We start from the raw sequence: 26,907 nt of genomic DNA on the forward strand, positions 1-26,907 counted from the left end.
TCAAATACATTCATGTCACTGATAAATTTTGCTTTTTCATTGCTTGACTTATTTTGCTATTGATGACACAATATATACTACTATTGTTTCAAGCAGATGTCATTTTGTATAAATGCATAAATGAAAATTTCTTTAGTCACTATTACTGATATTAGTGAATACTACTCTGCCATTTGCCACAGTGAGAGCCTGGCATTTTTGTGTATATACATATATATTTAAATAATAATCATACATCCACCATAACCTCCATAAAACTTTTCATTCTCCAATTATAGTTTAGATACATATATATTTTAATCTTAGAACATCCTGAACTGTTTTCTTTAACAAACAAAAAATACCATCTGTTGTGAGAATGCACATGAAAGTATACTCAGATTTTAATTATACATCTCATGGCAAAATACATTCAAGAATGGGTCTAGGGACGGACATGTAAAATATTCGAAAACCAGACTGCAATGATTTCTTCTGCATGACTTGGTTCCTGTAAATGAAAATGTGTAAGCTTGGGATTTGTAGAATCTACGACTATCATCACATTTTTCAAGTTATAAGGAAAAATATTTGCAGTACAGTAAAATATCAAATGGTAGCAAACCAGTAATTGAATTTAATTATATTTACACATTACTCAATGCTTGCACTCTGAAAAGAAATATTTTCAGGAACTGAGTGTTCTAACTCAAACAAGTTTCTAAATAGGAATGACCTAAGGGCCAAGAAGATGAAAACATAATCATAGTAATATCAGGACAAATTTTAAAAGGCATAGATGACAAATAAAGCTAGAATAGTGATAAATAAAAATAGAACCTCTCAACTTCTATACATGAGTGACATTTCCCTTACTAATTATAAACTGCTTTTTTATTATTGATTGTATTAAGTGTTGAGAATTAGAAAAGTAATCTGTTCGATCTTTCATTATGATCATAATTTAAAGACCTTTCAGTTTCTCTTATGTTCTCTTTGCTTCATACAGAAGACTACATTAAATTTCACAAGTAGTACACCTCCTAATATCTTAATTTAGAAGAGCTTTTCTTCAATGATACCAGTAAATCTCCGGGATTTAATGTTCAGCTAAATTGTCTCATTTTTTACTCCATGTAAGTTGTATTTTTATACATTTAATGTATGTTTCCACACATTCATGTTCAAGAAACCTGACATTTACACTAACCAAAGTCAAGAAAACACAATATAATATATACCACATAAAAATGCAGAATAGAAGTTTATATATAGAAATTTCTCTTAAATATCTACATACGTTCTCGTCACATCTTGTTCAATCATTGCTCGAAGCTCTTTATCCTGGAAAAATTTATTCCAAAGACTCTGAAATAAGAAAAAATAATTGTATGAAACCAAGACTTCTACTGATACTTAAGGCTTATAAACTATAAAGTACTGCAAAGTACTGTACAAATATTGACAAATTAATCCTCAACATTCCTGGTAGACAGGTATATCAGTATTTTATGGGAGATAAAGAATGTTGGTGACCAGCACAACATACCTGAGAAAGTCAGTTTGCATCAGAAATAAAAACATCCAAATTCCTGGATCTTTGTCCTAGGCTCATGGCATTTGCTCACTGGATGGCTGCAGGTTTGTGAGTTACTCGTTTGGGTTCCAGGAAGAATATTTAGAACGGCACATTAAAGTCAAACTTATCAGAACCAGCAAATCAAGTGAAAAAAATCCAGTTGTTCATGCAAGAAAAAAGGTCTGTACCACTGGACTGTACCATACTTCTTCTATGAATGTATGGACTTTAATTGGAAGCTGCTGCAATATCCATAATAAGAAATAGTTTGGGAGTAAGCTAGTTTGCTTTAGTGGAGACAAAATCATATAAGGAGTGTATGATAATCAAATACCTATTACGAAAACATCATCATTCTAATCCACTCTGAAGACCAAAACTGGCCATTCTAAAAAAAAATATGATAGGAAAAGCCAGAGTATTTAAAGCTCACTATTAAAATAAAAAATATTAAATAAAAGAATCTGAAGTAGGTTTAGCTTCTTCTGTAGCTATGCTTATGACCGTTTTCATGATTTCTCTTTTCTGTCCATGCCTTGCTTACAAATAAGCTGTAAAGCTAACCGGAAAGAAGTCAGAAAGTGCTGTTAACTGTATGCTCCAGAAAAAGTATTGGAAACTGTATTCTTTATTCTAAAGGGATGGTAGCTTGATCAAAATACAGATGGAGCAAAATTTATAGCAGTCTTCATGCAGGACAGGTAAGTTTTCAGATAGCAGCCGCACCAGTGAATGAAATACAGCACAGAGTCTGCACAATACTTCCACAATTTCTGGCCTCCCAGTAAGCAATTCTTTGCCATGGTGGCTTATGCTCCACAGAAAGAAAAGAGAGAGTAAATTAATGCTATCTATAGGAAGGGAAGTAAAATAACAAAACCCCATGTTAATAAATTGCTATAGTTGTGTTACAACTTGGAAAAAACCCTAAACTTAAAAAATATTTGTATCTTTGATAATGTCTTACATACAGTAAGTACCCTTTTAATTCACAACTCTTTTTGTGCAGCTGGACCACAATTTGGAACTCCCCTGTCCCTGCTCTCACCCTGGCCCATCAGAACAGAGGAAACAAACAGAAGCTGCATTGTGAAAAGGAAGGAAAAATCAGGACACAAAATAGGCGTAACATTAAGTCACAGCAGAGGCTCAAAGGTACTTTGTTCTTTAGTCCTATGCCTGATTTGGTCAGTAGCTTTGTTTCACAGATTAATCCCCTGCCATATATTTTGACATGCTAACCTTTGTTTTCTATATCTGAAAGACACCACAGGCAGAAAGCAGGTAGAGCCACTGTGTATAATCACAAACTACAGCAGAAATGCTCTAAATCTTTTACATTTGACACAACTTTCTGTCCAGATGGATGCAAGAATAGTTTGATGATGTGCACAGTCATAACAGCTGCAGAGCTCTCTCCTTCTAAATTAAATAAGGAGCACAGTACCACTCTAGAGATGAAGTATGGGCTTCTGTCTGTGGACAAAACAGGAGTAATATCACCAGAGATATCTGAGATAGTCTTTTCAGGTGTAAATCTCTTAAGTGAAGCCAAACAATTTATTTTCATGGCATTAAGTTATTTTAAAAAATTGATAAAAAAGAATTTTGATGGTAACAATGGTAACAGAATTAATAGAAAAGCTTAAAGATATGTGCGATAAGATTCTTAAAAGCTTTTCTGGTATAACAAAATGCAGTAAAAAAACTGTCCAAGGCTGAACAATCTTCCAGAGGAGGGTATTTCATTGTTCTGTTAACAGCATTCACCTCATATTGAATGTCTGAACACTCCTTAAACTAGAGCCACTGAACACTCCTTAAACTAGAGCCATTTGATGTATAAAATGAAAACGTACAGTGATAAAAAAGCGTATCAGTTAAATATAGCCCAGCACCGCTTGGTTTTTTTTTTTTTTTTTTTTTTTTTTTTTACCACAGCATTCCCTGAATTAAGCCCTAAAAATCAGAACATGAACCTGGAAATGGGCATTTCCAGTTGTCCAGCAGAACCTGTGGAACAATTGTTAACACAAGTCACAGTGTAGACATTTAGGAGGGAGATTTTAGCACCTGCCATTTTGCCTACTTCAGCAAGAACTCACTTGTATCAGTATGAAGAAGACGAGAATTTTAGTAGCATGTGCTGGGTTAACTTACCCCCTCGTCCTGAGAGAGTGGGTTGTTGATTATCAGATCTTGCTGTCCTGCTTTCCGAGGGTTTGTAATGTGCTAGGTAAAAACAGAAAAAAAATCACATCTTTTCCTGTTACGCTATAAATGTCTATGCCAAAGTATGAGAACCCATTTTGTACCAACTTACAATTTCTTTGATCTTACTGTAAGAAGTTCTTAAGTCTGAAGTGGTTTTAATCCATTGACTTCTATCTTGTGGTAGAACATCCAGAAATAACTATTAGCAAAACAAAATAAGTTCATTAAGTTTCATCAGTTTTACATAGCTTTTCAGAAAAATCCTACTAGACAGCATAAACCACCCCAGAAAGAAAGCAAGCAAAGAGCTATAAATATTTCTGGGTTTAGTGCATTTTAGTCCATTAATAAGTAGCTAGGAACAACAGCAGTTCTGTGGGGCAAAATTAAGCATTAAAGTCAACTGAAGCCATGAACTCAAGCTTTGTAAACTGTTACAGCTACAGTAAAGTTCATGGTGACTTCCAAGGCAGAAACAAAATGGAAAGATGTGAAAAGGAATATACAAAATTTGAAGCAATTTGTGTAAGACTGATGACCTAATGCAACGTGCTTAAAACGAACCACAAACACAGAGCAGGACCTAAGCACCAAGGGATATACCCAATGTAAGAAATAAAATATGCCCTAGAATTCTGCAAGACAGCTAAGACAGGAAGTTTTGCAGAAAGTCCTTGAGAATGCCTACATCTCAGTTTTTTCATAGCTCTTTAAAAGGGTTAGAAAGAAACATGCAGTGCAAAATACTATTTAACTGCATTTGAAGCAAGGAAAAACCCCAGTATTTTCTTGCTTTTTCAGTGTTTTTATTTGCACATTGTAAAGTGTTAAGAAAGAGGAATACTGACAAACAGAAGTTCTGACAAACAAAAAACATTCCTAAATCACTAAAAAAAAATTTAAATTTCAGAACTTAACAACAGAGCCCTAATGCATATTGGGACAAGCAAATAAACCCTGCCTTATTTCTAAAATAAAATCACTCCCTGATTTAATTAGTAGACAGAGAAGGACTTGATGTTTTTGTTAGTTCAGGGCTTTGAGTTATGGCCTCCTAATTTAGAGACTTAAAAACAAGCAAAATGATAAAACAATGCAGGTGGTATAGATTCACTGGGCTAGCTGAATAAAATATTTTCATTAACTTTAAACTAGTTCAATGCTACATATATTTCAAATTTCAAACTTTCTCTTTCATTTATATATAAGGAGTATTTTAAATTTCTTTTAATAGGTCTCTGTGCCAAAATAATGTTTCAGAAATTCCAAGTGAGGTAATTTACATGATAAGCATTAACACACAGTAACCCTACTAGAAAAAAAATTCTCTACTATCAGAGCTGGTGCACAACAGAAGACTTGATGTCATTGTAAAACATTTGTTTGGACTTTATGAGCTGCCCCATACTACCTTGCTTTCTTTCTCTCCTCCTTCCCCTGCTACTTAAAAGAAAAAACAACAAAAAACTCCCAAGGAGCTTTTGGAAGACCTTGCTTCCCTCTTCATCCAGTCCTCATAAGAGGGATTGGTCTTCACTTTCTCGTTTCACTGGGAAGACCAGCTAGCAGAAGCATCAGACTGATTTTAAAGCAGTCCCAAATTCCACAAAACCATAATTTTTTAGACTACCTTCTTATCTATTTCCAGTGCATGACTTCCCTGCACAGATACTGAGAGGAGAGATGGCTGTGTGGCACTCAATTCTAAACGTATCACCAGCACAAAGATACACTTTCCTAGGATTCTTTTGCTATTACCTGCAATTCAGCTTTAAAGCAATTTGATGTGGTTAGCAAATGTCCAATGAATTATAAAAACGAGTAGGAAAACATTGGGATGAAGTCTCTTGGAAAATTCATGATTCTTTGCATCAATAATCTTCCAGCGCATCAGGTAATGTGTTGATATATTGCAACCACAAACTGTAAATAAATATTTTCTCTTCTTACCTTCCAGCAAACACTACGGAACCTGCTGCTTCTCAGCTGCCCATTAATCCCCTTCAGCCGTATAGTTGCCAAGTAATTGTTGTTTACAAATAGTTCTTCCCATTCTTTACTGCAAAAGCAAAAGGAATGAACATTTAAAAAAGAAAGCCTTAGCTGATTTAAAGACTATATGACATGATACAATTTTGGATAAGCAGAGGAAAGCAACTTTTAAAAATGTATATATTTAGTTGTGTACCACTTCTAAACGCATGGCTGTTTTTTTGGACACATTTCTTCTTTGGATTTAATGAATATGTAGATCGCTATAATTATGCCAGCTACTGAAATTCATAATGTCTATGGAGGCTATTCCATTTCCTCTAAAATGTTGGTACTGCAGTTCAGTGAATAAACAAGAAAAATGAATATTAATATAAGCACATTCATGTTTCAGCTGTAGACAAAGAAGTACCTATTCCAAAAATATGCAACAGAAAAGTACACTGTTGACTGTATTAGCTCTTCACATGACGTATTTGCTTAAATGAACCTTCTTTTCTTCTTAATGTCAAGCTGGGCAGTTAAGCATCATAGAAGATGACTTTCTTTAACATTTAGTGCTATTTACTATTGAAATCACTCCTACTTCTTTCTACATGATCAGTTTTAAAATTTTAACAGGTGCTAGGAAATTTAAAAAAACATCAAAAAATTAAAAAGCCTCACTGTATAAACTGTTAAAGGCAAGCTTGAGTACCTTGCAGTACCTATGGCTGACTAGATAAACAACCTAAATATGCCTCCCAGGCATGCAGACACCAGGGGCCTAACACCTGTGCCTCATTAATATACAAGTAAATCTGCTCTACTGGGAAACAATTGGAAATTAATTGTCCCAAACCATCTACTGAGTTTGAATAAAAGAATTAAACCTATATTTCCTGCAACTTCCACTGAAATGAATCTCAAGAACAGCTGAAGCCATCTGATAGTCTTAGTAGCCCACGACTTGCTCACAGACTTTCTGCAGCCACTTTTAAATACAAAGGGCCATTTCAAGGTAAGGAGCTGGGTTATGTGCAAGGAAATGTGTTTCAGATTTATTTTCAATGCATGTCCTTAAGGTGAACATCTCCTCCTCCCCCTGTCACATGGGAGACTATTATTTCTCCCTGGGAGACCAAATGAAACCAGGAAGAGGGAAACTACTATTATGACTCCAGGCTAAGATCTCACCACATTTACTCTGCTAAGGAGGGTCACAGAGTGGGTTATACTAAATACCAGCAAACTCTGTTTTTGCAAATTACCCTAAATATATGCAAGATGAAGTTAGATTGTTTTCAGCCTTTTAAGCTGAGTTGGGAGAGTGAGTTTTTTAAAACAGAATTGTAAGATATAGCTGCTGAGAACTGCAGAGGAATGGACTTGGCAAGCCAGGAAATGATGGCCGTCTTCCTCTGTGACAGAAGCAAGCTCATGATTCATGCTGAGACCAGAAGTCCTGTGTTTGTGAATGCACCACCTTTCAGCTAGGACCATATTCTTAAAAAAAAAAAAAAAAAAAAAAAAAAAAAAAAAAAAAAGAAAAGTGTTTACTTCTGGGTCTTGATTATTAATTACTTTGAAAACAGAAGGTATTCTAGATAAGAGCAAAGATGCGTACAGCAGTGTTAGACTGCAGGGTTTAGGGCTGCCTTTAGCTTCTCCCAAGTGCCAGTACCCCCAGGTGACCAAAAGAGCAGCAAGTCATTCCAGTGGTGTGGAGCAGCTTCCTTCATTCCTCTCAAATCCCCCAGTCTCCAAGTCAGAAAGACAACCTGGTCATTTTTGTCTCCTTGTCTCCCACACATCCTCACCTTCTGCAGGGAGCTGCCTACGATTGTTTACCATGATTCTGTCTCCTCTAAATACAACGTATGGTATACAGCAGACACAGCTTGAGGAAAATCTGGGCCTTTCTTTCACAGCCACTTATACTTCAGTAACTACAGTATATTATGGTTATCTAAATAACCCCCCTGTTTCTATCACGTATAATATTCTTCATTTGCCATTGTAAATTTTGTAGCATCATTGGCCATTATAACTCCTGCCAAGCCGCCTCCCTAAGGTAGCTATGTTTCAAGAGTGCCACATTCCCCTGTGCACACAACAGGTCAGATTCTGAAGCTTATTCACATTGTTCTGCAAGTGGATGACATTCCCACAATGTCTTTGAAAATGCCAGTGTGTCAGCTGAGTTAGCAAAAGGTTTCAACCAGTGCAACTGTGAAAAGAAAGAACAGAGAGGAAAGAAACTCTTCAGGTTATTTTTCTCACCAGCTGCTGGAAGTGATTGCTACACAGTAAGAAAGTAATTTCAACACTTCTGAAATTGTATTAGTGCAGATATTATGCCTTAAAAAAAAAAAAAATGTAATGCAATTCCAAACACGTTTTGAACCAAATTACTTTTAAAACCGCCAAAAGAAATTTGGCAAGATTGTATCTCCTCTGCATTCCCCCTTGGCTGCTAGGATCACAAAAAAAGTTATAAGCAACTGAAAAAGAAATTACTTGGAAGCTGGAATCTGCGTCGGTTTTAGCAGAGCTGAATGATATTTAAAATCCTTTCTGAACAGCATTCACGAATTCATTTCTCAAGTATTTTGAATGAAGGCTAATAAATTAAGCTTTACAATTCTAGAGACTTTTAATAGTGGTGACACTGTTTAATATGAACAAGCAATCAATTCTAAAAAGGTAACATTTAAAATTATATAGCCCTACTATGTAAAATAATATCTAAGAGCCTTGTTAACCCAGGACTGCAGAAAACCCACCGGTCAACATGAAACGAGCAACGAGAAACTTGGAACTCAAGTACACCATACTCCATTTGCTTCACTGCAGTGAAGGACTTCAAAGAGCTAATAGGAACCATCTAAACTATGAATAATCACATGCATTTACTTTTAATCAAACTAGAAAATTAAATGCATGATCCTGTGTTACACCACCTGTAGACTGTACAATTAAAGGCAAATGTCAATGTTAATGCTTTCTGATTATTTTGTAAATATTTTTCATTTTACATTCTTATTTGAGTATCCTGTCTAATGTACTACTGTGCACATTGTAAAGTCTTCATAATATTAATAAATACATATAATATAAGATCTTGTTGTGGTTTGACACTGGCCCAATGCCAGCCACTCACCAAAACTGCTCCCTCAACCTCCCATGCCAGAGCTGGGCAGAGGAAAGAAAAAAATTGAGTTGAATTGAATGAAATAAGGACTGGGAGAAAACACTTCAAGAGCAAAACAGCCTCAACTTAAAGTTTCAAAGTGAATTTACTACTAACAGAGTCAGAGGAGAATAATGAGAAGTAACAGAAGCCCTTAAAATACCTTTCCCCGCTCCAACACCTCACTCCTTTGCACCAGCAGCGCAGAGAGACAGGGCATGGGGATTTGGTCTGTTTGTCATCCATGGTTTTCTTCTGCTGTTCAGGGAGAGGAGTCCTTCCTCTGTGAGGCCATGGTGTCACTCCCATGGAAGACAGTTCTCTGTGAACTCCTCTAGCATGGGTCCATGCTCACGAGCAGCAGCCAAACTGCACCTGAGGCAAACATGAGTCCCTCCCATGGGCACAAAATCCTTCCAAAACTGCTGTAACATGGGTCACTCTTTCCACAGGGTGCAGTCCTCCAAGGACAGGCTGTTCCAGCCTGGAAGCAGGGGCTCCCTCCCTCCACCTGGTCTCCCACTGGATCACAGCCTCTTCCAGGAATCTACCCGTTCTGGTGTGGGCACCTCCCTGATAGGCTGCGGGTAGATCCCTGCATCCCTTGTGGATCCCCAGGGGCTGCAGGGGCACATCTGCTTCACCATAGTCTTTACCATATCCTGCAGAGGAATCTCAGCTCTGGCGCCTGGAGCACCTCCTGCCCTTCCTTCTCCACTGACCTCAGTGTCTCCATGTTGTTTTCTCTTACATGTTCTCATCTTCTTCTCTTCTCTGACTATAAGAAAAACTGTGCATGCTCCACTTTGATTTTCTTAAATATGTCATCACAGAGGCATTACCAATATCTCTAACTGGCCCAGCCTTGGCCAGCAGCATGCTCATCTTCAGAGCCATGAGGGATTGGCTCTGCTGGACATGGTGGAAGCTTCCAGCAGCTTCTCACAGAAGCCACCTTTGTGGCCCCCCTGCTACCAATAACCAGGCTGTGCCAAACCAATGCAGACTTAAATGAGAAAGAAATTATTGGAGTAATAGTTCTTTAAGAAACTTAATTTCATATGCATTATCACTGCTGTCCAATGTAAAATATCTACTGGCATGAATTAGGGAGAGTTGCATTACTTCAAAGTGGGAAAAGTGCTCAATATGTATGAAAGAAAAAGCAGGCAAATCAATGAAGGGTTTAATTCTGCAGGAATTCTTCATAGTTCTCATCTGTTCCTTTCCATCTTTTGAAACATGTACTTATGTCATAACCACAAGAGTTTAAATCTCTCTGCCAAAGAATTGTGTACTGGGGTCTGCTGTAAGATACACACTCTCTTTCTTAGGAAGTTGACCTCTGAGCAAACCATATATAGAAGTCTATTTTTCTTTCTCTTCAACAGGATATGATTTGTGGATATGATTCTTGTTAAGGCAATTACAAGCATCAGATTTTCAGATACAGAAGCCTGAAGTTTGGAACAGAAATATTCCTCTCAGTTGACTGTTAGTAGAGATCACAACAAGCAGGACTTTCCACCAGAAAGTCTAAGTAAAATTCTGCATGCACTTAGATAGCATTCCTGAAAAGGTATGTGAATCTCTAAGGTCTAATATCTTAATAATTAAGTCACTGGAATCCCACAATTGCTCAGGTGTAGAGGAACGAGCAACTATAAACTCTTTCAGAATGCACGACATCGATAATCTAACAATATGCTTAGGAAATAACTCTGAAATTCAAATAGCTCCAAGAGCTTTACTGAGGCAACATGGAGCTTGTGCATGTTGGGGAGAGGTAACAAAGACTTTCCTCCACTGACACGCAGAAGCAGAACAACTGCCTCTGGCTCTGCTGCTAAATTTCAATCTCCAGCATAATGGTAAACCAATATATCAAGCATAGATATGCAGAAGAATGCAATGGTAGCCCATTATGGCTACTTATAAAATACATACTCTGTTCAGAAGAGGAAGAAAAACAGTTGAGGGAGACTGGTATAGCACAGACAGCAATAACTGCTGCTTCTGCATTTACTGATTTGGAGGATTAAGCTGGGGAAATGCATGAATGCAGATCCTGCCAAAGTCTAGAACTAGTGTTAGAAGTATTTTCGTACCATCATGTTCAGACAACACCAAAACTCTGTGGAAGCCACTAAAACCCAGAAAATGCAAAAATGTGAAGAACCACATGGAACTACAATCTCTGTCACTGAGAAAGGGCAAAAGATTCAGTTCTGGGACTGTGGGGGCTCAGATCCACCGGGTAAATATTACTGTCCATAATTCATGTTCAGGTGAAACTGCAGTTAACAAAGAAACCAGTATCTACTGGGTCATCAGATAGTGTTTATCATTATTTTGTCTCATGCATTTTTGAAATATTTCATGCCAAGTTTTGAAATACCTTTTTTTTGAGTCCTTGCAAAAACAAGACCAATTTGATATCTACAATAACATTTAGATAACAGAGGCTATTCCTCAGTCTATGGAAGAATACTGCTCTACTACTGAAACATTTGCTTACATATTTAGGATTTCAATCTAAATCTCAAGCTTATTCCATCCTCTAGACCAATATTAAAGGATAAAATGGATAGCCTCAGAGAGATCCAAAGAAAATTCTTGAGCAGCGCTGCTATTATTGGCAAAATCATCTTAAAACAATGGCATGTGTGCTTCTAGAAAAGCCAATTTCACATTTTTATACTGGTTTTCATCTTCAGAATGTGCTTTTTAAAATGCTGAGGCCCAAACTCAGCTCCTCAGGGGCACTCAATGAAGCAACAGGCTACTGAACAGGCCCTCAGAAAGAAAACCAATTCTCAAATTATTGTGTCATATGTTTTGCAATATGAGATCTTTATTGATAGAAACATCAAGTATCTATATTTAAATATTTAAATAGAGGCAACAATTCCTTCAAACATACTGCATAAATCCAAGAAACATGCATAGTTTGTATTATTTATTATGTCGTAAAATCAACAGTTGATAAAAAGTGAGGCAACTTTAGGAATGCAATAAGGAGAGAGTTAATTATATAAAAACAGAGAAAAAAACCAATTTAAAGGTAGTATCAAGTAATAAGAAGTAGAATTTCTAAAAAAATATTTCTGAAACACACAGATTTCTATTTGCTACCCTGAAAATCCATTTGACAGCTTTAATGTGAAGGCTTATCAGTCTGCTTGGAAAATACATGTATTTTCCTCTGTTTCTCTAAGTCCTGCCTCAGGATACGTGGCAGAGCTAACAGCCATGTAAGCGTGAATATGCATGGCTGTGTTGCTGGGAGGCTGAACATTCAAAGGGCAGATTTTTCTAAACAGTTCAGGTTTCATCTACTTTTGGCTGACATACAGTTAAAAAGGTTTGTGTGAAGAAAGGTAAAATCACTTTCTTAAGGCAAACATTCCAGCAAATAAAGTTATTAGTCAGCTATGCTCTTTAAGCTAGCAGTGTGTGTGCAGCACAGCTTAGGGAACAGAAATAAGGCTGCACTGGCAGCAGGATGCTCTGCCAGCACCCTTCCTCATAGCACTAGGTCTGACGCAGAGCCCCAAGATACCGTTCTCCATATTCCAAATTGTCCACTTTGCCTTGGTGGTTCTCAGCCAAAGAGCCAAATTTGGCCTTTGGAAAGCACATAATTTCCAACCCTTTACCAGTTCAGCTTTTATAGAAGAATTCTTGTTACAGCCATTTTGAAGTCGAAATTTCAGCAGCACATTTTCCTCTACTCATTACTTTCTGCATACATTTACAGAATGGTGAGACAAAATGTAGATATTATGTTCAACTATTTTTGGTTTTGTATTGTAACTGAGTTTAACAGTTGCAGGGTCAAAGCTTTCTAGCTTAAATCACCCAATACCTTTGAAATCCTTTGCATGTACATGAAGAACATTTACTTCCTACTTCTGACTACAGAGTTCTACATCTTCTGCTGTTTTACCCTTCTGCTCATACCCACAACTAGGCAGAGCTCTGTGAGTTGGGTGTGTTCACAAGCATGAACCCTTGTTATACAAGCATGCATTCATTAAGGAAAAGGTAAGATCTTCCTGTAGGACACAACAGAAGTTAAAAGCTACAGCTCTACAAACCATCCAACTAAAAACCAGATGTAATAGTGTCTCCTGATATTCAGATGGAACCTCGTGTACTTCTCTCTGTGGCCATTAGCTCTGATCTTGCTGCTGTTTGTCACTGAAAAGAGCTTGTCTCTGTGTCTCTTCTATCCTTCACTTAGATACTCACGGACGTCAGAAAGATGCCCTGAACCTTCTCTTTTCCAGGTTGAACATTTCCACCTCTCTCAGTCTTTCCTCACAGAAGAGCTGCTCCATTTCCTTCACCATCTCAGCAGCCCTTTTCTGGGCACTCTCCAGTATGTCCATGTCTTTCTTGTAAAGAGGAGCCCAGCACTGGACACAGCACTCCAGGTATGGATTACAGGGAAGGATTACTAACTCTGACCTGCTGGCAGCACTGCTCCTAGTGCATCCCAGGATGCTATTAGCTTTCTTTGCTGCAAGTGAGCACTAATGACTCATGTTCAATCTGATGCCTGCCAGGACCCCCAGGTCCTTTTTCCAGCCCCCAGTGTATCACCTACTTCTCCATCTTCCCTGGGGCCAAGGTGTGGCTAACTGGCCCATTTCCCTGCATCCTCCTTCTTAGCCTTCTTGAAAATTCCCCTGTCTCCAGTCACATCTCCCAACTGCCATGAAAGTCTGAAGGTTATTGAGAGTGAAAAAGTAAAAGAAAATCATAATGAAAGCCACTTTAAACATTAGTAAGGGAAAATATGGCATCAGTTGATTGTGCTGTCAGTGGTATATATGCTGATTTTCAAGTACAACAGAATAAATTAAGAGTGAACTAAAATTTTCACTTGCTTTCCATGGATTTTAGAAATTACCATTCTCTCTTCCATGGTCTCTTCACAATCTAAGTCTTTCCTTTTTGCAGCCAATCCATTAAAAAAGCATTCTACCAACAAAAGATGTTGGTAACTCAATCCTTCCTTTCTGACTCTCTGTCAAAACCATCTCAAGCTTTAAGCAAATGTCTTAAATTTGCTTTTCCCTATTACATTGCATTAAACCAGAAAGCAAGTCCACATTACTATTTCTATGTCTTTAGAAAGTAATATAATTTTCACTGGAGAAGTTTAAAAAATCCAAAATATATGTGTTGAAATGTTTGTGTCTTAGAAAAAGTATACTGAATATAGGTTTTCAGTTCCTGAATCACAATTTATTCTTCCTTTTCTTATGATATCATTCACCAATTCCTTAAAACACCAGGCAAGGAATGTAGCAAGGATCAGCTATGGAAGGAAGAAGTAAATAACATATTTGACAAGAAAGAGATGGAAATAATGTAAGTCTCCTTAAAAGGAAAAAAAGAAAAAAAAGGAATGTGATTTTAAAGAATTCAGAGAAAATCAGAAATCTTCTAAGCTTTTAATAGGCATAACAGTGATCTTCCAGGTTCTGGAGTAAAAAGAACCTGTTAGAGAAAACCTGTGATCAGTGCAAGCAGTCACCTTCTCTTACTGCAAAAAGGAGATTTGCAAGATGGAATTCCTAACAGCATCACAAACACTGACAAAATGAGAGTACTGGCACAGACTACCACATCCAGAGAAAGATTCTTAGCACATTATGAACATGATCTTTCAGAAGAATCAAGGAGAGAGTTTACATGCTCCCAGACAAAATTAACTCACGCTGAAAAGGCCTCTTTGCACATAAATGGCATCAACTGGAACAGCGTCTAGCAAATGGTTTAGGATAAGGCAAAATAAACATGGATGCCAGTTTTACTAGTTCCTTGTGGAAAGAGAGAAAGGATGCAAGTGCAGTGAATCGTCCTTGCACCGTGGAGTGGAGTGGCAGTGACAATTTCACTGCATTGCCTTCTGTATCCAATTTTGCTTATTTCAAAATAACGGAAAAGCCCACAGAAACAAGCTTGTTCTTTACGCGTTCTATCTCTTGATTATGTGTGGACATACAGTGAACAAAATCAGGAAAAATAAGACCATAATTGCACAGGAGTGGCTTAAAATTAAAACTATAAAGTACAATGAACAAGACTAGATAGGCTTGTGTAGATGGAAAAGGACTGCTTCCTAATAGACTAAGACAAAGTTTTCTGTAAGGTGGAAGTAAGTAAGTTGCACACATCTTCACAGTATGTTTAAAATGTAAGGAAAGAGGCTATGTAGCCACTTGTGGCTCAACTGCCAACAAAAGCCAAAGGGCAACCCATCTGGTTTCAGCACCATTTTGGAAGCGGGAAGAGGCAAGGAGGAACAGCTTGCACCCCTTGCCGTCTTTCTTCTGCACGCTCAGTGCCCACAGTTGGCTGGCACACAAGAAACGCCTCAGCCAGCAGGACCACATTGCCTTTTTGCATCAAGGAAGGAAACATCTGGTAAGCAGAATCTGTAAGAAGTCAGGGGGAGAAAATGGAATACAAAAGTCTTTCTTATACTAGATCCTCTGCCTGTTTGAAATATGAGCAGAAGAAGGAATACACCTTGTCTACACAACTCACAGCTTTGGGCAATCATCATTTGTCATGGAATTTAAGCCACAGAGGAAAGAACTTTATCTTGATACACGGGGTAAGAATTAAATTTATGTATATGTGCAGAGATGTATTAAGAAATTATCTAACATAGCAGTCATGGTTCTCTGAATCATCAAGTAAGTTCATACACAGGTATGAAAAGTGAGCTTTTTTAGTCTATATATTTATTAGAAGCAGTATTAATGTATGAATCCACCTTGAAAGAAAATAAAGCGTCCTTGAGATGTTAGATTCTATCAGCCAAATTGAATGTCTGCATCAATGGCTCTCCCTAAAAGTCATAATTAGGTCATTAAAATATATTTAGAAAAATAGCCTGTAAAATAAAGTTAAAAAATACTCACCTTCATTTTATTTCATAGGTCACTGTTATACCATCTAATAAGATAATTAAAAACATGCAAGCAGCTGGTACTGAGGCTAAACAGATTAATGTAATAGTCTGTAGTCATATGTGCTGGCAAGGGGTTCACCTCTTTGGCGAGGAGAAGGTCAGCTGCCCTTGGGAAGGGAGGAGAAAGACAGTATTTCCACTTTCCAGTGGCACTGCATTGCAGATACTGAAACTAAAGACCCACATCTATTTTCCTTTTCCTTTTGGTGAAGTCCAGCCCATTTGGACATGCAAAAAATGCTTTAACCATAGCAGTAAAATAATACAGTAGAGCAGAGCTGAAGTATTTTCCTTAAGTTTCTTACATTTAAAAGCTGAAAGTTATTTTATGTCTAAATCCTTGTTCAAATGCTTCTAATAGTGAACTTCTAATTTTGATGGCATGCTTCTAGGAAAAAAAATTTGTAATTTCTTATTAGTAAAGCTCCTTCCTAAGTACACAAAGAGTACTTCCATCAGAGCATAAAGACCAGCTGAGAGTTCTCTGTGACCTGACAGGACTCATTCACAAACTCAAGGAATATTTAGAAATAAATGCCAGTCACATGTGCTTTTCACTTACATTACTTACAAACTTTACGACCTAAAGGGAAATGCTCACTATCTGAACACATGCAGCACTACATCTGTGCTGTGATCAACACAAGCAAGAGTCACAAACTCTAAGGTGACACCTTCATACTAAAAATAAAACCATACAAATAGTTCTGGAGCATCATAAATATATCAAAGAATAATGATATGTCATTCTTTATTAACACATATACTTGAAGTCTTGTACTGCATAGTGTCAAATTGTCCTTTAAAACAGAAAATGTGGGAATCAAGCAACTTCTCCTGGGGTTTATTTCTTATTGTGGTAAAAACAATGTTTTTAAGAGCATTTTAATACCAAAACTTATTAATATTCAAATATTTTGGAGTAATCTCTTCTAATTAAATTGTAAAGGCCTATTACTGACAAAATATTAAGCAACTTTTGTTTCAACAAAAATTTTCATTATAATTTTTCATGTATTAACCTTCTGCATACATATGGCAGCTACCATGATTCAAAGATGCCTTTGCCACTTTTAGGGCAAAAATTCATTAGCTGGTCTTTTTAAAAAGATGATAGACTGAAATGCATTGGGTAAACAAGACTATCATTAATTTTACCAAATTACTAACTTACTAAAACAATAATCCTTGGCAGTATCCTAAAGTAGGTCAAAATTTCTAAACAGTCTTTAAAGAAATAACAGCCATTTACCATAATTACTTTTCAAGATAGTTTAGGAGTCACTTTTTGTCTTTCATACAGTGTTAGATGTTCAATTTTACTTAACATGCAGTCCAGAACTATAACCATCAAAACAATATCCAACCCAACCATCAAATTTACAGCCAGTCTCACTAGATCATAGGAATTACTTGCCACTGAGAAACAAATACACATTTCACATCCCAAGTACTACTACTAAATAACGATGATAGCTTGCCAACTATGAGAAGTCAGAGGTTACTTTTATCTATATATGTATACATATAGACCTCCCCAAAACACATACACATATATGTATCTTTTTTACTATTTTGCCTTCAATTATATCAATAATATTTTGGTAGTGAGATATGGGACCCCTCTTGAAAGGCTATTTACTTCAGTCTTCTAAGTTTAGCTGCAATTCTCTTTGACAGAATATAAGTATTATTCAGTGGAACTTGTAGCCAACATCACATTTATTATATGCACTTCGGACTAAGGAATACACAGATACAAAGACCAGCTTTAACCTCCACTTCAATCTGGAGCATTAAAGAGTCACTAAAGCTTTAGGCTGCTTCAGGTAAAAGGTACCATGCTTTGTCCTCCCACTAGTTACATACCCTGCAGTGGCTCTGATACCACGGGAAGCTTTGGCAGGAGGAAGTCATCAGAAAGTTCTCGCAAGGAAGAATGAACAGGTTGGGCTGGGTTAGCTCCCTGAGAGATGAGTGCTCCTGCATGAGAGCCCAGCTCCACAGCTCACACTCTTCGTGGAACCAAAGTCCAGCTAAAGCTGGCTGCTTCTTCTTCAAGTGTTGCCACTTGGCAGGCACAACAGCTGGTGCTCTTAAGTTGATGACTTTCAGGAATAAGTTTCCTGGCTTTAATGGCAGAGAGAGCTCTCAACTTTCTTTTGCTGATCTGGTTAAATTCTATCTTGCCTATTTTTGAGAGACTGATTTGTGGTCTCATATGCTTCTTATCTAATAAGCATGAAGACTATCCTGGCTGGTATTTTTGGGCCCTTCTTTTAACTTAGACAGAATGTTGCATGCAGAAAACATGAATTTGACAAGAAACAGAGTCATGCAGAACCCTAAAATGGATCTTCTAATATATTTTATCAAAGTGAATATGCTAACTACCCTAGAAGAGTTTTACCTCATCACAAAGTAGGTCTCATTAGAGTTGACTTATTAGGATAAAGAAAATTGTAAATATACCTAAATCAACCCACCCCAGTCCCACTTTGTCCCTGCAGGCACACCCTTTGTTCCAACCTTGCTCTTTGTCCAGAAACTTCCTCTGGGTGTTTGAATCGCAGCAAACTCTTTGCTGTTCCCTCTAGGTCCTTACGAAAAGTCATTTTTTTCAACATCCTCAAGACCAGGCTGCTTGCTCCTTGCCCTCCTTGGCAATGGCTCTGTCTCCAGCCTGTAACAGGTTCTCCAGCACTGTGTCCCTCCCTGCCACCCCACGCCCGAGGCTCCCTGTGACCAGCACAGCTCACTGCCTGCGCCACGGCGCAACATTCCACACCCAGCCGGCTGCAACCAGGACAAGGTGAGCAGGCAGGTTCCTCCTGCCTGACTGCACCTCTTTGAAGTACAGATTCCAGCAGAGCACAAAGCAAAAACGAAAGAAATGCCATCCAACACAGTCCACTAAATGATTCGAAAATAATCATGTGGTAAGCATGTTTTGTTTTACCATACTTAAACATGAAAATCAAATGCAACCCTTCTGGTTAGCACAAATCATACTATTAATTTACTAGTCACAAGGAAGAAGATTTTTTATAGCAGAGTCAGTATTTTGCAGGGTGAAAGATGAAAGTATACACCTTGCTGATTAGCTTTCTGTGCTTTCAAGCACAAGACACCCTCTGGTATGTACCCAAGCAAGATTCAAGCTCAGTGACATTGCTGAAAAAAGTTTCTTTAACTGGTGTTTACTGCTGACAAAACTGAATTACTATTTTCCTGTCAATCTTAAATTTAACTAAGCTTAGCTTTGGTTTTTGACATGAAATAATGAGGCAATAGAATTTCATGTGGTCCATAAATCCAGTTACTTTGGAGATCAGAAAGGTGATCACTGGTGAGTTGAATATTTCAACATTAGGCTTAGTTGCTGTGAGTTTATTTTACTTAATAATTTGGAGGGAAAAAACCCACAAAAACAGCCTTAAAATGTTTAGGCTTTCAAATATATTGTACTTTAATCAGTTAAGCGTTTTGAAAAACTTTTGAAAAAAACCCAATAATCTAGAAAACAAATTTTCACGTTATTCCTTAATTAAACACTTCATGTTCTTTTGTTCACTGTTTCAGTTTAGATTCCACAATCCTCCTAAAGTGTAGGATCTATTATTTTGCTTTAAATAGATTATGCTTATTATAATCAACCTTCTCAAAATTAGAAAATAAATATAAAAAATTACCAACCTGTAAGAAATAAAAGTTCCATCTGAATCTGAGGTGGAGGGTGTGCTCCCATTTTCATTTGATCCTCCTAATACAAAAATAAGAGAAAACACCTTTGTTGTAAGACAAACTCTGATATGAACACAATATGGATGACAATTGCAACTGATTTTACCATTTATGATAACTTTAATCACAACAAAACTCACCTATAACTTACAAAAATCTCACCAAAAACTTATACAAATGTCATCTTTACCTCTCCAAATTCTTACAGCCATCTTAACTAGCCTCCAAGTTCAAACTGGAGTCTGAAAGTTCTGAAAATCTGACACTTAATTTCACTTAAAGTTTTGATCAAGGCCCTTCTCAAATTATTAAACACAATTTAACTAGTATAGGATTACAGAAGTATACCATGTAAGTACAAGAGCTTGATTTTACCAACATTGTGTAAAAAAAGTAAAAGTTCATCTATTTTACGAAAAATTCTGGGCTTATTTGTGATAGCAGTTTTTTTTTTATTTTTTATTTTTGTCATAGCACAAATTTAAAACTTCCTTGAAAGTACCTATTAAGACATCTGCCAAACATCTTATTTTACATCCTGTGGGCTGGTGATACATAGAACAGTGATGCTGCTAGAAATCAAGGATAACAAGGAAATTTTCCTTCTATAACTATGTCCATTGCAAGACTGCTAAAAGCCAGGAGTAATGTATTTTTTAAAGCAAATTTATTCTTGTCCTGTTTTATACTGTCTATTCTTGCACCATCATTTAGCGTGATAATTCTTCTATGTCCCTGTGTGCCTCCTTAGTTAATTTACAGGTAGCACTGCACAACTCTGTTCTCTGTTCTGCTGACTGAAATCAAGTTTTTGCAGTCTTTCTTTCTAGATGAGGCTTTGTATTCCCCATTTTCTTTAACTCAGTCCTTCTTGCACATGGAAAAGGAGGAACAGGACCTGTAGACAGCATACTAAAAGTTCAGAATTGATAATTTGGACAGTGGTTTTCTTCTCTGTCAAACCAATCTTGCTTGATACAGATGACATTTGTACCACTCCATTTTGCTGTTTCACAGCCATCCCTAACCAAACATGCCTGCACATTTACTCTCTATTTTTTATTCATGAAGTTTTCAGTTTACACGAAAAATTCTTGCTAGTGCAATACTGTAGTTCACACAATGTCATACTGTTTGCAGTCCTCTTTTCTTCACAAAGGACCAGTCCTGCCTGAATACTCTATTTGCACTGGCACCAGATATTACCTTCCAATAACTTTACTTAATAAAAGTCTATCAGCTCTCATTCTGTGGCAAGACAACAAATGAAAATATTGGATAAGACTGGTTCAACCCCAAGCTTCACTAAAAAGAATTCATTCATTAAAATTTGCATTTCTCTATTCATCCCAGAATTACTAAACTTCACTAATCGCCATCCTTTCTATTTCACAGCATCTCCTGTGGCACTGCATCAGATGGTTTACTGAGATCCACACAGACTTAATGTATTTCCTGAACATATACTTTCAAGAGCAAGCAGGTTAGCTGGCCAGAATGTCCCATTTAACAAAAATTCTGCAATAAAAGTTATGTAATTTACTTTGCTTTTCTCTCTTCTTTCTTAAAAACTTTTTTAGAGCCCTGCACAGATAATGGTCAGCCCATGTAGGTGTTTTGCTACCACTTTTCTTTCCCCTGTTATTCTAAGTGTAGGTATGATATTTCCATTCATCAGCCATGAACTAAAGTACTAAAAATTGTTCCATGCAGCAGCATTTGTCAATATTCTTGAAGTCTGCAAGTCGGATTTTTAGTACTGCTAATTCACAGTATCTACCCCACACTCCCATCTATTCTATTGATTTATTTTCAGGCCTTTGCTTGAAATTCTATTTTTACTGAGAATCAAATGTTTTCAGACTAGAGCAGGATTACATTTAGTATCATTTGTCCATTCACACTGCAGAACAGTTCAAGTTGTTTTTCTTAGCAAGCTTCTTTACATAGTCAAATAGTATTTTCCTGTGTATTTAAATTCTCATCTTATGATCTGATTCAATTTAATTTTTGCTGATTGTCTCTATAAACCCACACTTTCTGATATCCAGGATGTGGCCTTCTTTGCAGATGAAGCTGCTTTTCTGTTTCTTTCAGGATCTTTGCTCATTCCAGCCATTCCTTAAAAAAAACCTTAAACATTCACCTTGGCATAAAACTTCCAAGTGCTTCTTTTCTCATCTAATTTGAAATGCAGGGTTTTTTTATTAACTTTTGCACCTCTGTCTAAAATAAATCCCAAACCTCTACTACATCTTAGTCTAAAATCACTCAGTCCAGTTGATTTCACTAATTAGCTCTCTCCATTTATTTTGAAAATGGAAATCCTACTTAATCAATCTGCTTTTTGTTTACTAAATTTAACTAAATTAACAACACCAGATATTTCATCCAGAAGCCGACCCTCCTGTTATTAATAACCATCTGTTCATTTTTTTTTCCTCATATCTTGTAAAATAGTCTCCCATATTGGGACAATTTTCAGTAATACACTTTTTCATATATTACCCATCTCCACATCTGATCCTGAGCATTCAGAGAAATGACTGAACTATGCTCAGTCTCTGTTAAAGCCATATGGCCAGGTGCAGTGACACTGGGCAAGTGCTACAGGGACACTGCACATCAAAATGGGTCCTGAATGCACTACTGCACTTCATTCATACTTAAAATAAGCATTCACCTACCACTAGTCAGACTGAAAAAAAATTCCACCTTATTCACAATGCTAAGTTGATACACTGAAAAACTATGTCTTTTCAAGAATAGCAGCATAATCTTCCTCCTTTCTGAAGAATGAACTTTACCTCAAAAAATGCATGGACTTTATCATCTTTCAAAAAAACCATCTGTCCTGCTTGAAGAGTGAACAGGACTTTGAAAAGAAAACCAAGATAATAGTTGTTCTTTCACCAGGATCCCCACAGTTGGTAGGATTCTGGGTCTGCTATATCAACTGAGCTGTTCTTCACAAACTACTCTAAGTCTAGCTTGCTTTATTCTGAAGACAATAATTTCCTGAATTGATATGCAATGATAGCCAAAATACCTTTGCATTTTTAATTGTATACCCATTGTTAATAAATCTCATAACCATACAAGTTACTGTTTGGGCACTTTTGTGTGAGCTGCTTTTGCTGCCTCATCATATCATTAGCAGCAGCTACCAAAAATGGATAGGGCTAGGTGTATTCAGCTCTCAAACCCAGGATATAGTGGAATAGACCCTTCTGTGATTGCTCCCTTGCTCCATCCACTTTAAGATGGGTATGTCTGTTATGACACCTTGAAAGATTACTAAGATGTCATTCATTGAAAGTGATAAAAATCATAAAGCAAAGGGCAAAGTATTCATTTTCTTAACAGAAGATTCCCTAAATTTAACCTAGTTTTATCCAAATGGCTTTTTAGCAAATCCTATTAAGTTTCCATAGTTAGTGATAAAGAGGACAAATAAGTCTGCTGCTTCACTAACTAATGACATGAAGCTGTGGGAATCCATGCCCTGGATCACGTCTCCTCAGGAAAGTTCCAGTTACTCCTCCTGAAAAATACAGTGAACTCTCAGTAGAACAGATATACTATTTCTGGTAAAATTTGGATATATACTAAACAGTTATGAATATAAGATTCATTATGCTAGTAACAAAAATCATGGTCCCCTTTAAAAAATTGATTCAGTATTATACTAATCTTTAATTTCCTTCTGAAACTCAGTTATGGGAAGAAGGGTTTTGCTAAAGAAACAAGGATGCTCTAGTAACCCTGCCAGAGACCTTGTGGAAAGCTTTCCTAACTTCAAATGCACAAGCTAGGGGAAAAAAGGTAGAATAAATCCTGTCACACTTTCAGGGAAAAGAGAAGGGAAACGAGCAATACTGTAACAAGCACCTGTATCAAAGTAAGTATGGCTTTCAGCACTAGAGCAGTTACTTACTGGCTTTATTACAATAATAAAATAAGGCTGTATCCTTCCAAAGGGCTTGAAAATTACCTGGATTGCTCCTTCTTTAACTGTAGCAACTCCCTCTCCTAAGAATGAAAACTTTCTCCTGAAATTGCCTCACTTCAGTGAAGTCTGTTCTCCTGCACAGACACCAAGAGCTAAAGGGAGCTGGGACTCAGGCAGCTGGGACCTGACACTGCCAGACACAGCTGAAGGCTGCTCCAAGAGAAGTTGTGTAACTCAAAATTGACACCTTCCCTAACTAAAAAAAAAAAAGAACATTTCAAATTGTAGCTTCTTTAGACTTCTGAGATGCATGGAGAAGGATTTGCAAACTGTACACTTGCTAGGGTACTAGATTCACCCAGAACACATGGGCTTGTCACTTGCAGTAACTGTTATCTTGTCAAGGACGTATTTGAGATTATAGGCATAGCATAAAATTGGAGAACCCAGAATAAGGAAGATGCCTTCACTTCCTGAAGATTATCTGAAAACTATGTGAAGAAATTTTAACAAGAAACCTGATTGAAACTTTCACACTATTTTTTTGTGTTTTTATTTTTAACAGCCTATTACATTAATAGAATCACAGAACTATTTAGGATGAAAAAGATTTGTAAGATCATCAAGGCCTAACGCTAACCCAGCACTGCCAAGTTCAGCATTAAACCAAGTCCCCACAGGTGCCACATCTTTAAAAAAAACAGATGTATTTTAAATACCTCCAGGGATGGTGACTCAGCTGACAGGGTACTTTCTCATAGAAAAGCTTTTTCGAGGTGCAGTGCACAGTTTCCACTCCAGGTAATAAGAAGAAACTGGACAGCATTTCAAAGCCCCAGTTTGCAGGTGGGAAGACACTCTGGGTGTGCTCCAGGCACAATGAACACTGAGCTGAAGCATGTGCTCAGCAAGAGTAAAAAAGCATGTGAAGAATGATGTAGAGATCAGACATTTCTCTCTCATCTCTCTCACTATGTCTTGAAAACAGCAATTTCCTGTGAGATGTAAAAATTTAGCACTGGACTTTTTAAGGAGAAGGGGTAGGATACTGTCCTAACCAACTGCAAGTCCATGAAGAACAAGAAGATTGAGTGACATGGCGTTGCTTGATGGCTGCACACCAAATTAAAAAAAAAAAAAATCAACTAATTTTTTTTCTTTTGAAAATATACTTTGATCCTGAGGAATTGTCTTTAAATATATCCATATTTCTGCATGCATGTACACATCCCTGAATGTGGGCACACATGTATTTATGCAGTGCAAACCAATTTACCAATCCTGTGTCACGTATGAAAGGGGTTTATGGCTGGCAGTTTAGGATTTTGTGATAAAAGTGATCCTGCTTAGGTAACCAAACTGTGCATTTCCGTGTTTGCAAGTGTCGTAATGGAGACAGATCCTTCTGCTGACCGGTTTTCACTCTGCTTCATGTTTTTCTTTGTATTCTAATCAAAGGTTAAAATGTTGTTAAAACACAAAATTTATTTAACATTGTGGAAATTTAAGTTGATATAAACACTCGATCATTAATGCAGTGTTTTATGATTAGAGACAAGTAAAATTTTAACACAAATCTATGCTTGCAGTCTAAGGTTGTCAATTCTTATAACATGACTTCAAAATTCCATGCTATATTAATTTTCAGCATATTTAAAGCTTAATAATTTAATGATTTATCCAATTTTAATTTGTACTTTCAAAACCACTTTGAACAATCTGAGGTGCCACTGGAGATCACAACAGTGGTCCTGGTTAAGTCAAATAATAATTATAGCGCTTTCACTTTAAAGATGAGATTATTTTTAATTATTGAGTGAAGTACTTGAGGTACCATACTTATATAATTACGCTACTCATTAAATGGTTATTGAAAGCTGAAATGTAATTTTAATGACAGCTACCTATTTTTCTTTGCACACTTTATAGATGACAGATCAGTCAGGAATTCTAGTTTGCTCAAAAAAATTCTTGCAGCTGCACTGGTTCTTTCAGGTGTAAAACAATTAAGCTGTTCTTTTTTTAAAACTTTAAACATTTTTTTTTCTCAAAGGATATTAATATAATATACAGAAACTAGTAAAAACAGAACAATAAAGCATGGATATTTTTTCTTCCTCATAATAATATCAAAATGCTCGCCCTAAACTATTACAAATTCCAAACCGTATCCCCCCGAAAACAGTGACAATACAAATATGGAAGAATAATTTTAGTCAAAATTGTTCGTCATATAATACAAACAACAACAAAAAAATTGCTTAACAGATTGCAGTCCTTTATTGTGAGTATAAAGGGGTAATCAACATAAAATAAGCATTTTACTATGCATTAAAACTATATATAATACCATGAGATTTCTTTGCTTTTTCTAACAGCAAGGTTCACAACTCTTCAAACATAAAATTCCTTTGTACTATTTACTCCACGGATAGATATTCATCAGACTGATCTTGATAAAATTTATTCTAACATGTAGGCATCTCTCACAACTGACACTACAGAGGTATGGTCTCAGAAATGAGCACCTTAAACACTTATGCTCTGCATCTTAAGCCTTTATATGCGATGTCAGAAATTCAGGGTATTTCTCCGTTGTTTCAAAGACCCGTATCTTGTCCAAATTAAGCTTTCCTTTTTCACAATGAAAACCAAACAGAGGAGTAAATTTGTTTCATTAACAATATTAAAGCAAAGATTTCTGAGTTCGCTGTATGGGGAAAAGGCAATAAAGTTTTGAAGAGGGAAAAACTGCTTTGTTCCTTCAATCCCCTAGTTGAAATTAATTATAGCAAATGTTTATGAAAACATCTGTTCCATACAGTTATAAATTCTTAATTTTAGCATGGGCGATTCCAAGCTCCTCTATTATTTTGAAAGAGAACAGTCTGACAACTATAAGGTTTACAAAAGAGCAGACAATTTGTATTTCTACAGCACCAAATATGCAGTTTGGAAAGTCTTCAGGATCTCTGCAGCAAAGGAAAAATAAAACAAAATACAAAAAGCCTAAAACGACTGAAGCTTTCTGATTTGGGTCCGCCGGTAGACCAAAATGGCAGCGGGGAAAAAAATGAAAATAGAAGGAGAACTAATCCCGAAAACATACGGCAAATCGAGATTTCCCTAGACAAAGTAGATGCTGAAGAAGTGAAACGCGGCGGAGCTGCCGCACTCCGCGCCAGGGACGCGGGCGGGGAGCCGGCCGCTGCCGCGCGCCGCCAACAGAGGGCGCTGCAGAGTTTGGGAAGCGGCGGCCGCGGCTCCCGGCGGCTCCGGGC

General features: G+C 36.9%; 1 protein-coding gene across 6 annotated transcripts in view; it reads right to left on the reverse strand.

Moving 5' to 3' along the window:
• The window catches only part of TBC1D5 (TBC1 domain family member 5), a 318,071-nt gene that overhangs the window by 137,219 nt on the left and 153,945 nt on the right, over nt 1-26,907 (reverse strand). For all 6 annotated transcript variants that reach the window (XM_041411471.1, XM_041411470.1, XM_041411472.1 and 3 more), the window contains 5 exons: nt 19,627-19,693; nt 5,723-5,831; nt 3,882-3,971; nt 3,719-3,790; nt 1,280-1,347 (listed from right to left, as the gene is read on the reverse strand). In XM_041411471.1, coding sequence (XP_041267405.1) covers nt 1,280-1,347; nt 3,719-3,790; nt 3,882-3,971; nt 5,723-5,831; nt 19,627-19,693 — 406 coding nt within the window. The remainder of the gene's footprint in view (nt 1-1,279; nt 1,348-3,718; nt 3,791-3,881; nt 3,972-5,722; nt 5,832-19,626; nt 19,694-26,907) is intronic.

The sequence above is a fragment of the Onychostruthus taczanowskii genome, unplaced genomic scaffold (genome assembly GCF_017590055.1).
Source record: "Onychostruthus taczanowskii isolate IOZ18803 unplaced genomic scaffold, ASM1759005v1 scaffold36, whole genome shotgun sequence".
In the NCBI taxonomy this organism is placed as follows: Eukaryota; Metazoa; Chordata; class Aves; order Passeriformes; family Passeridae; genus Onychostruthus; species Onychostruthus taczanowskii.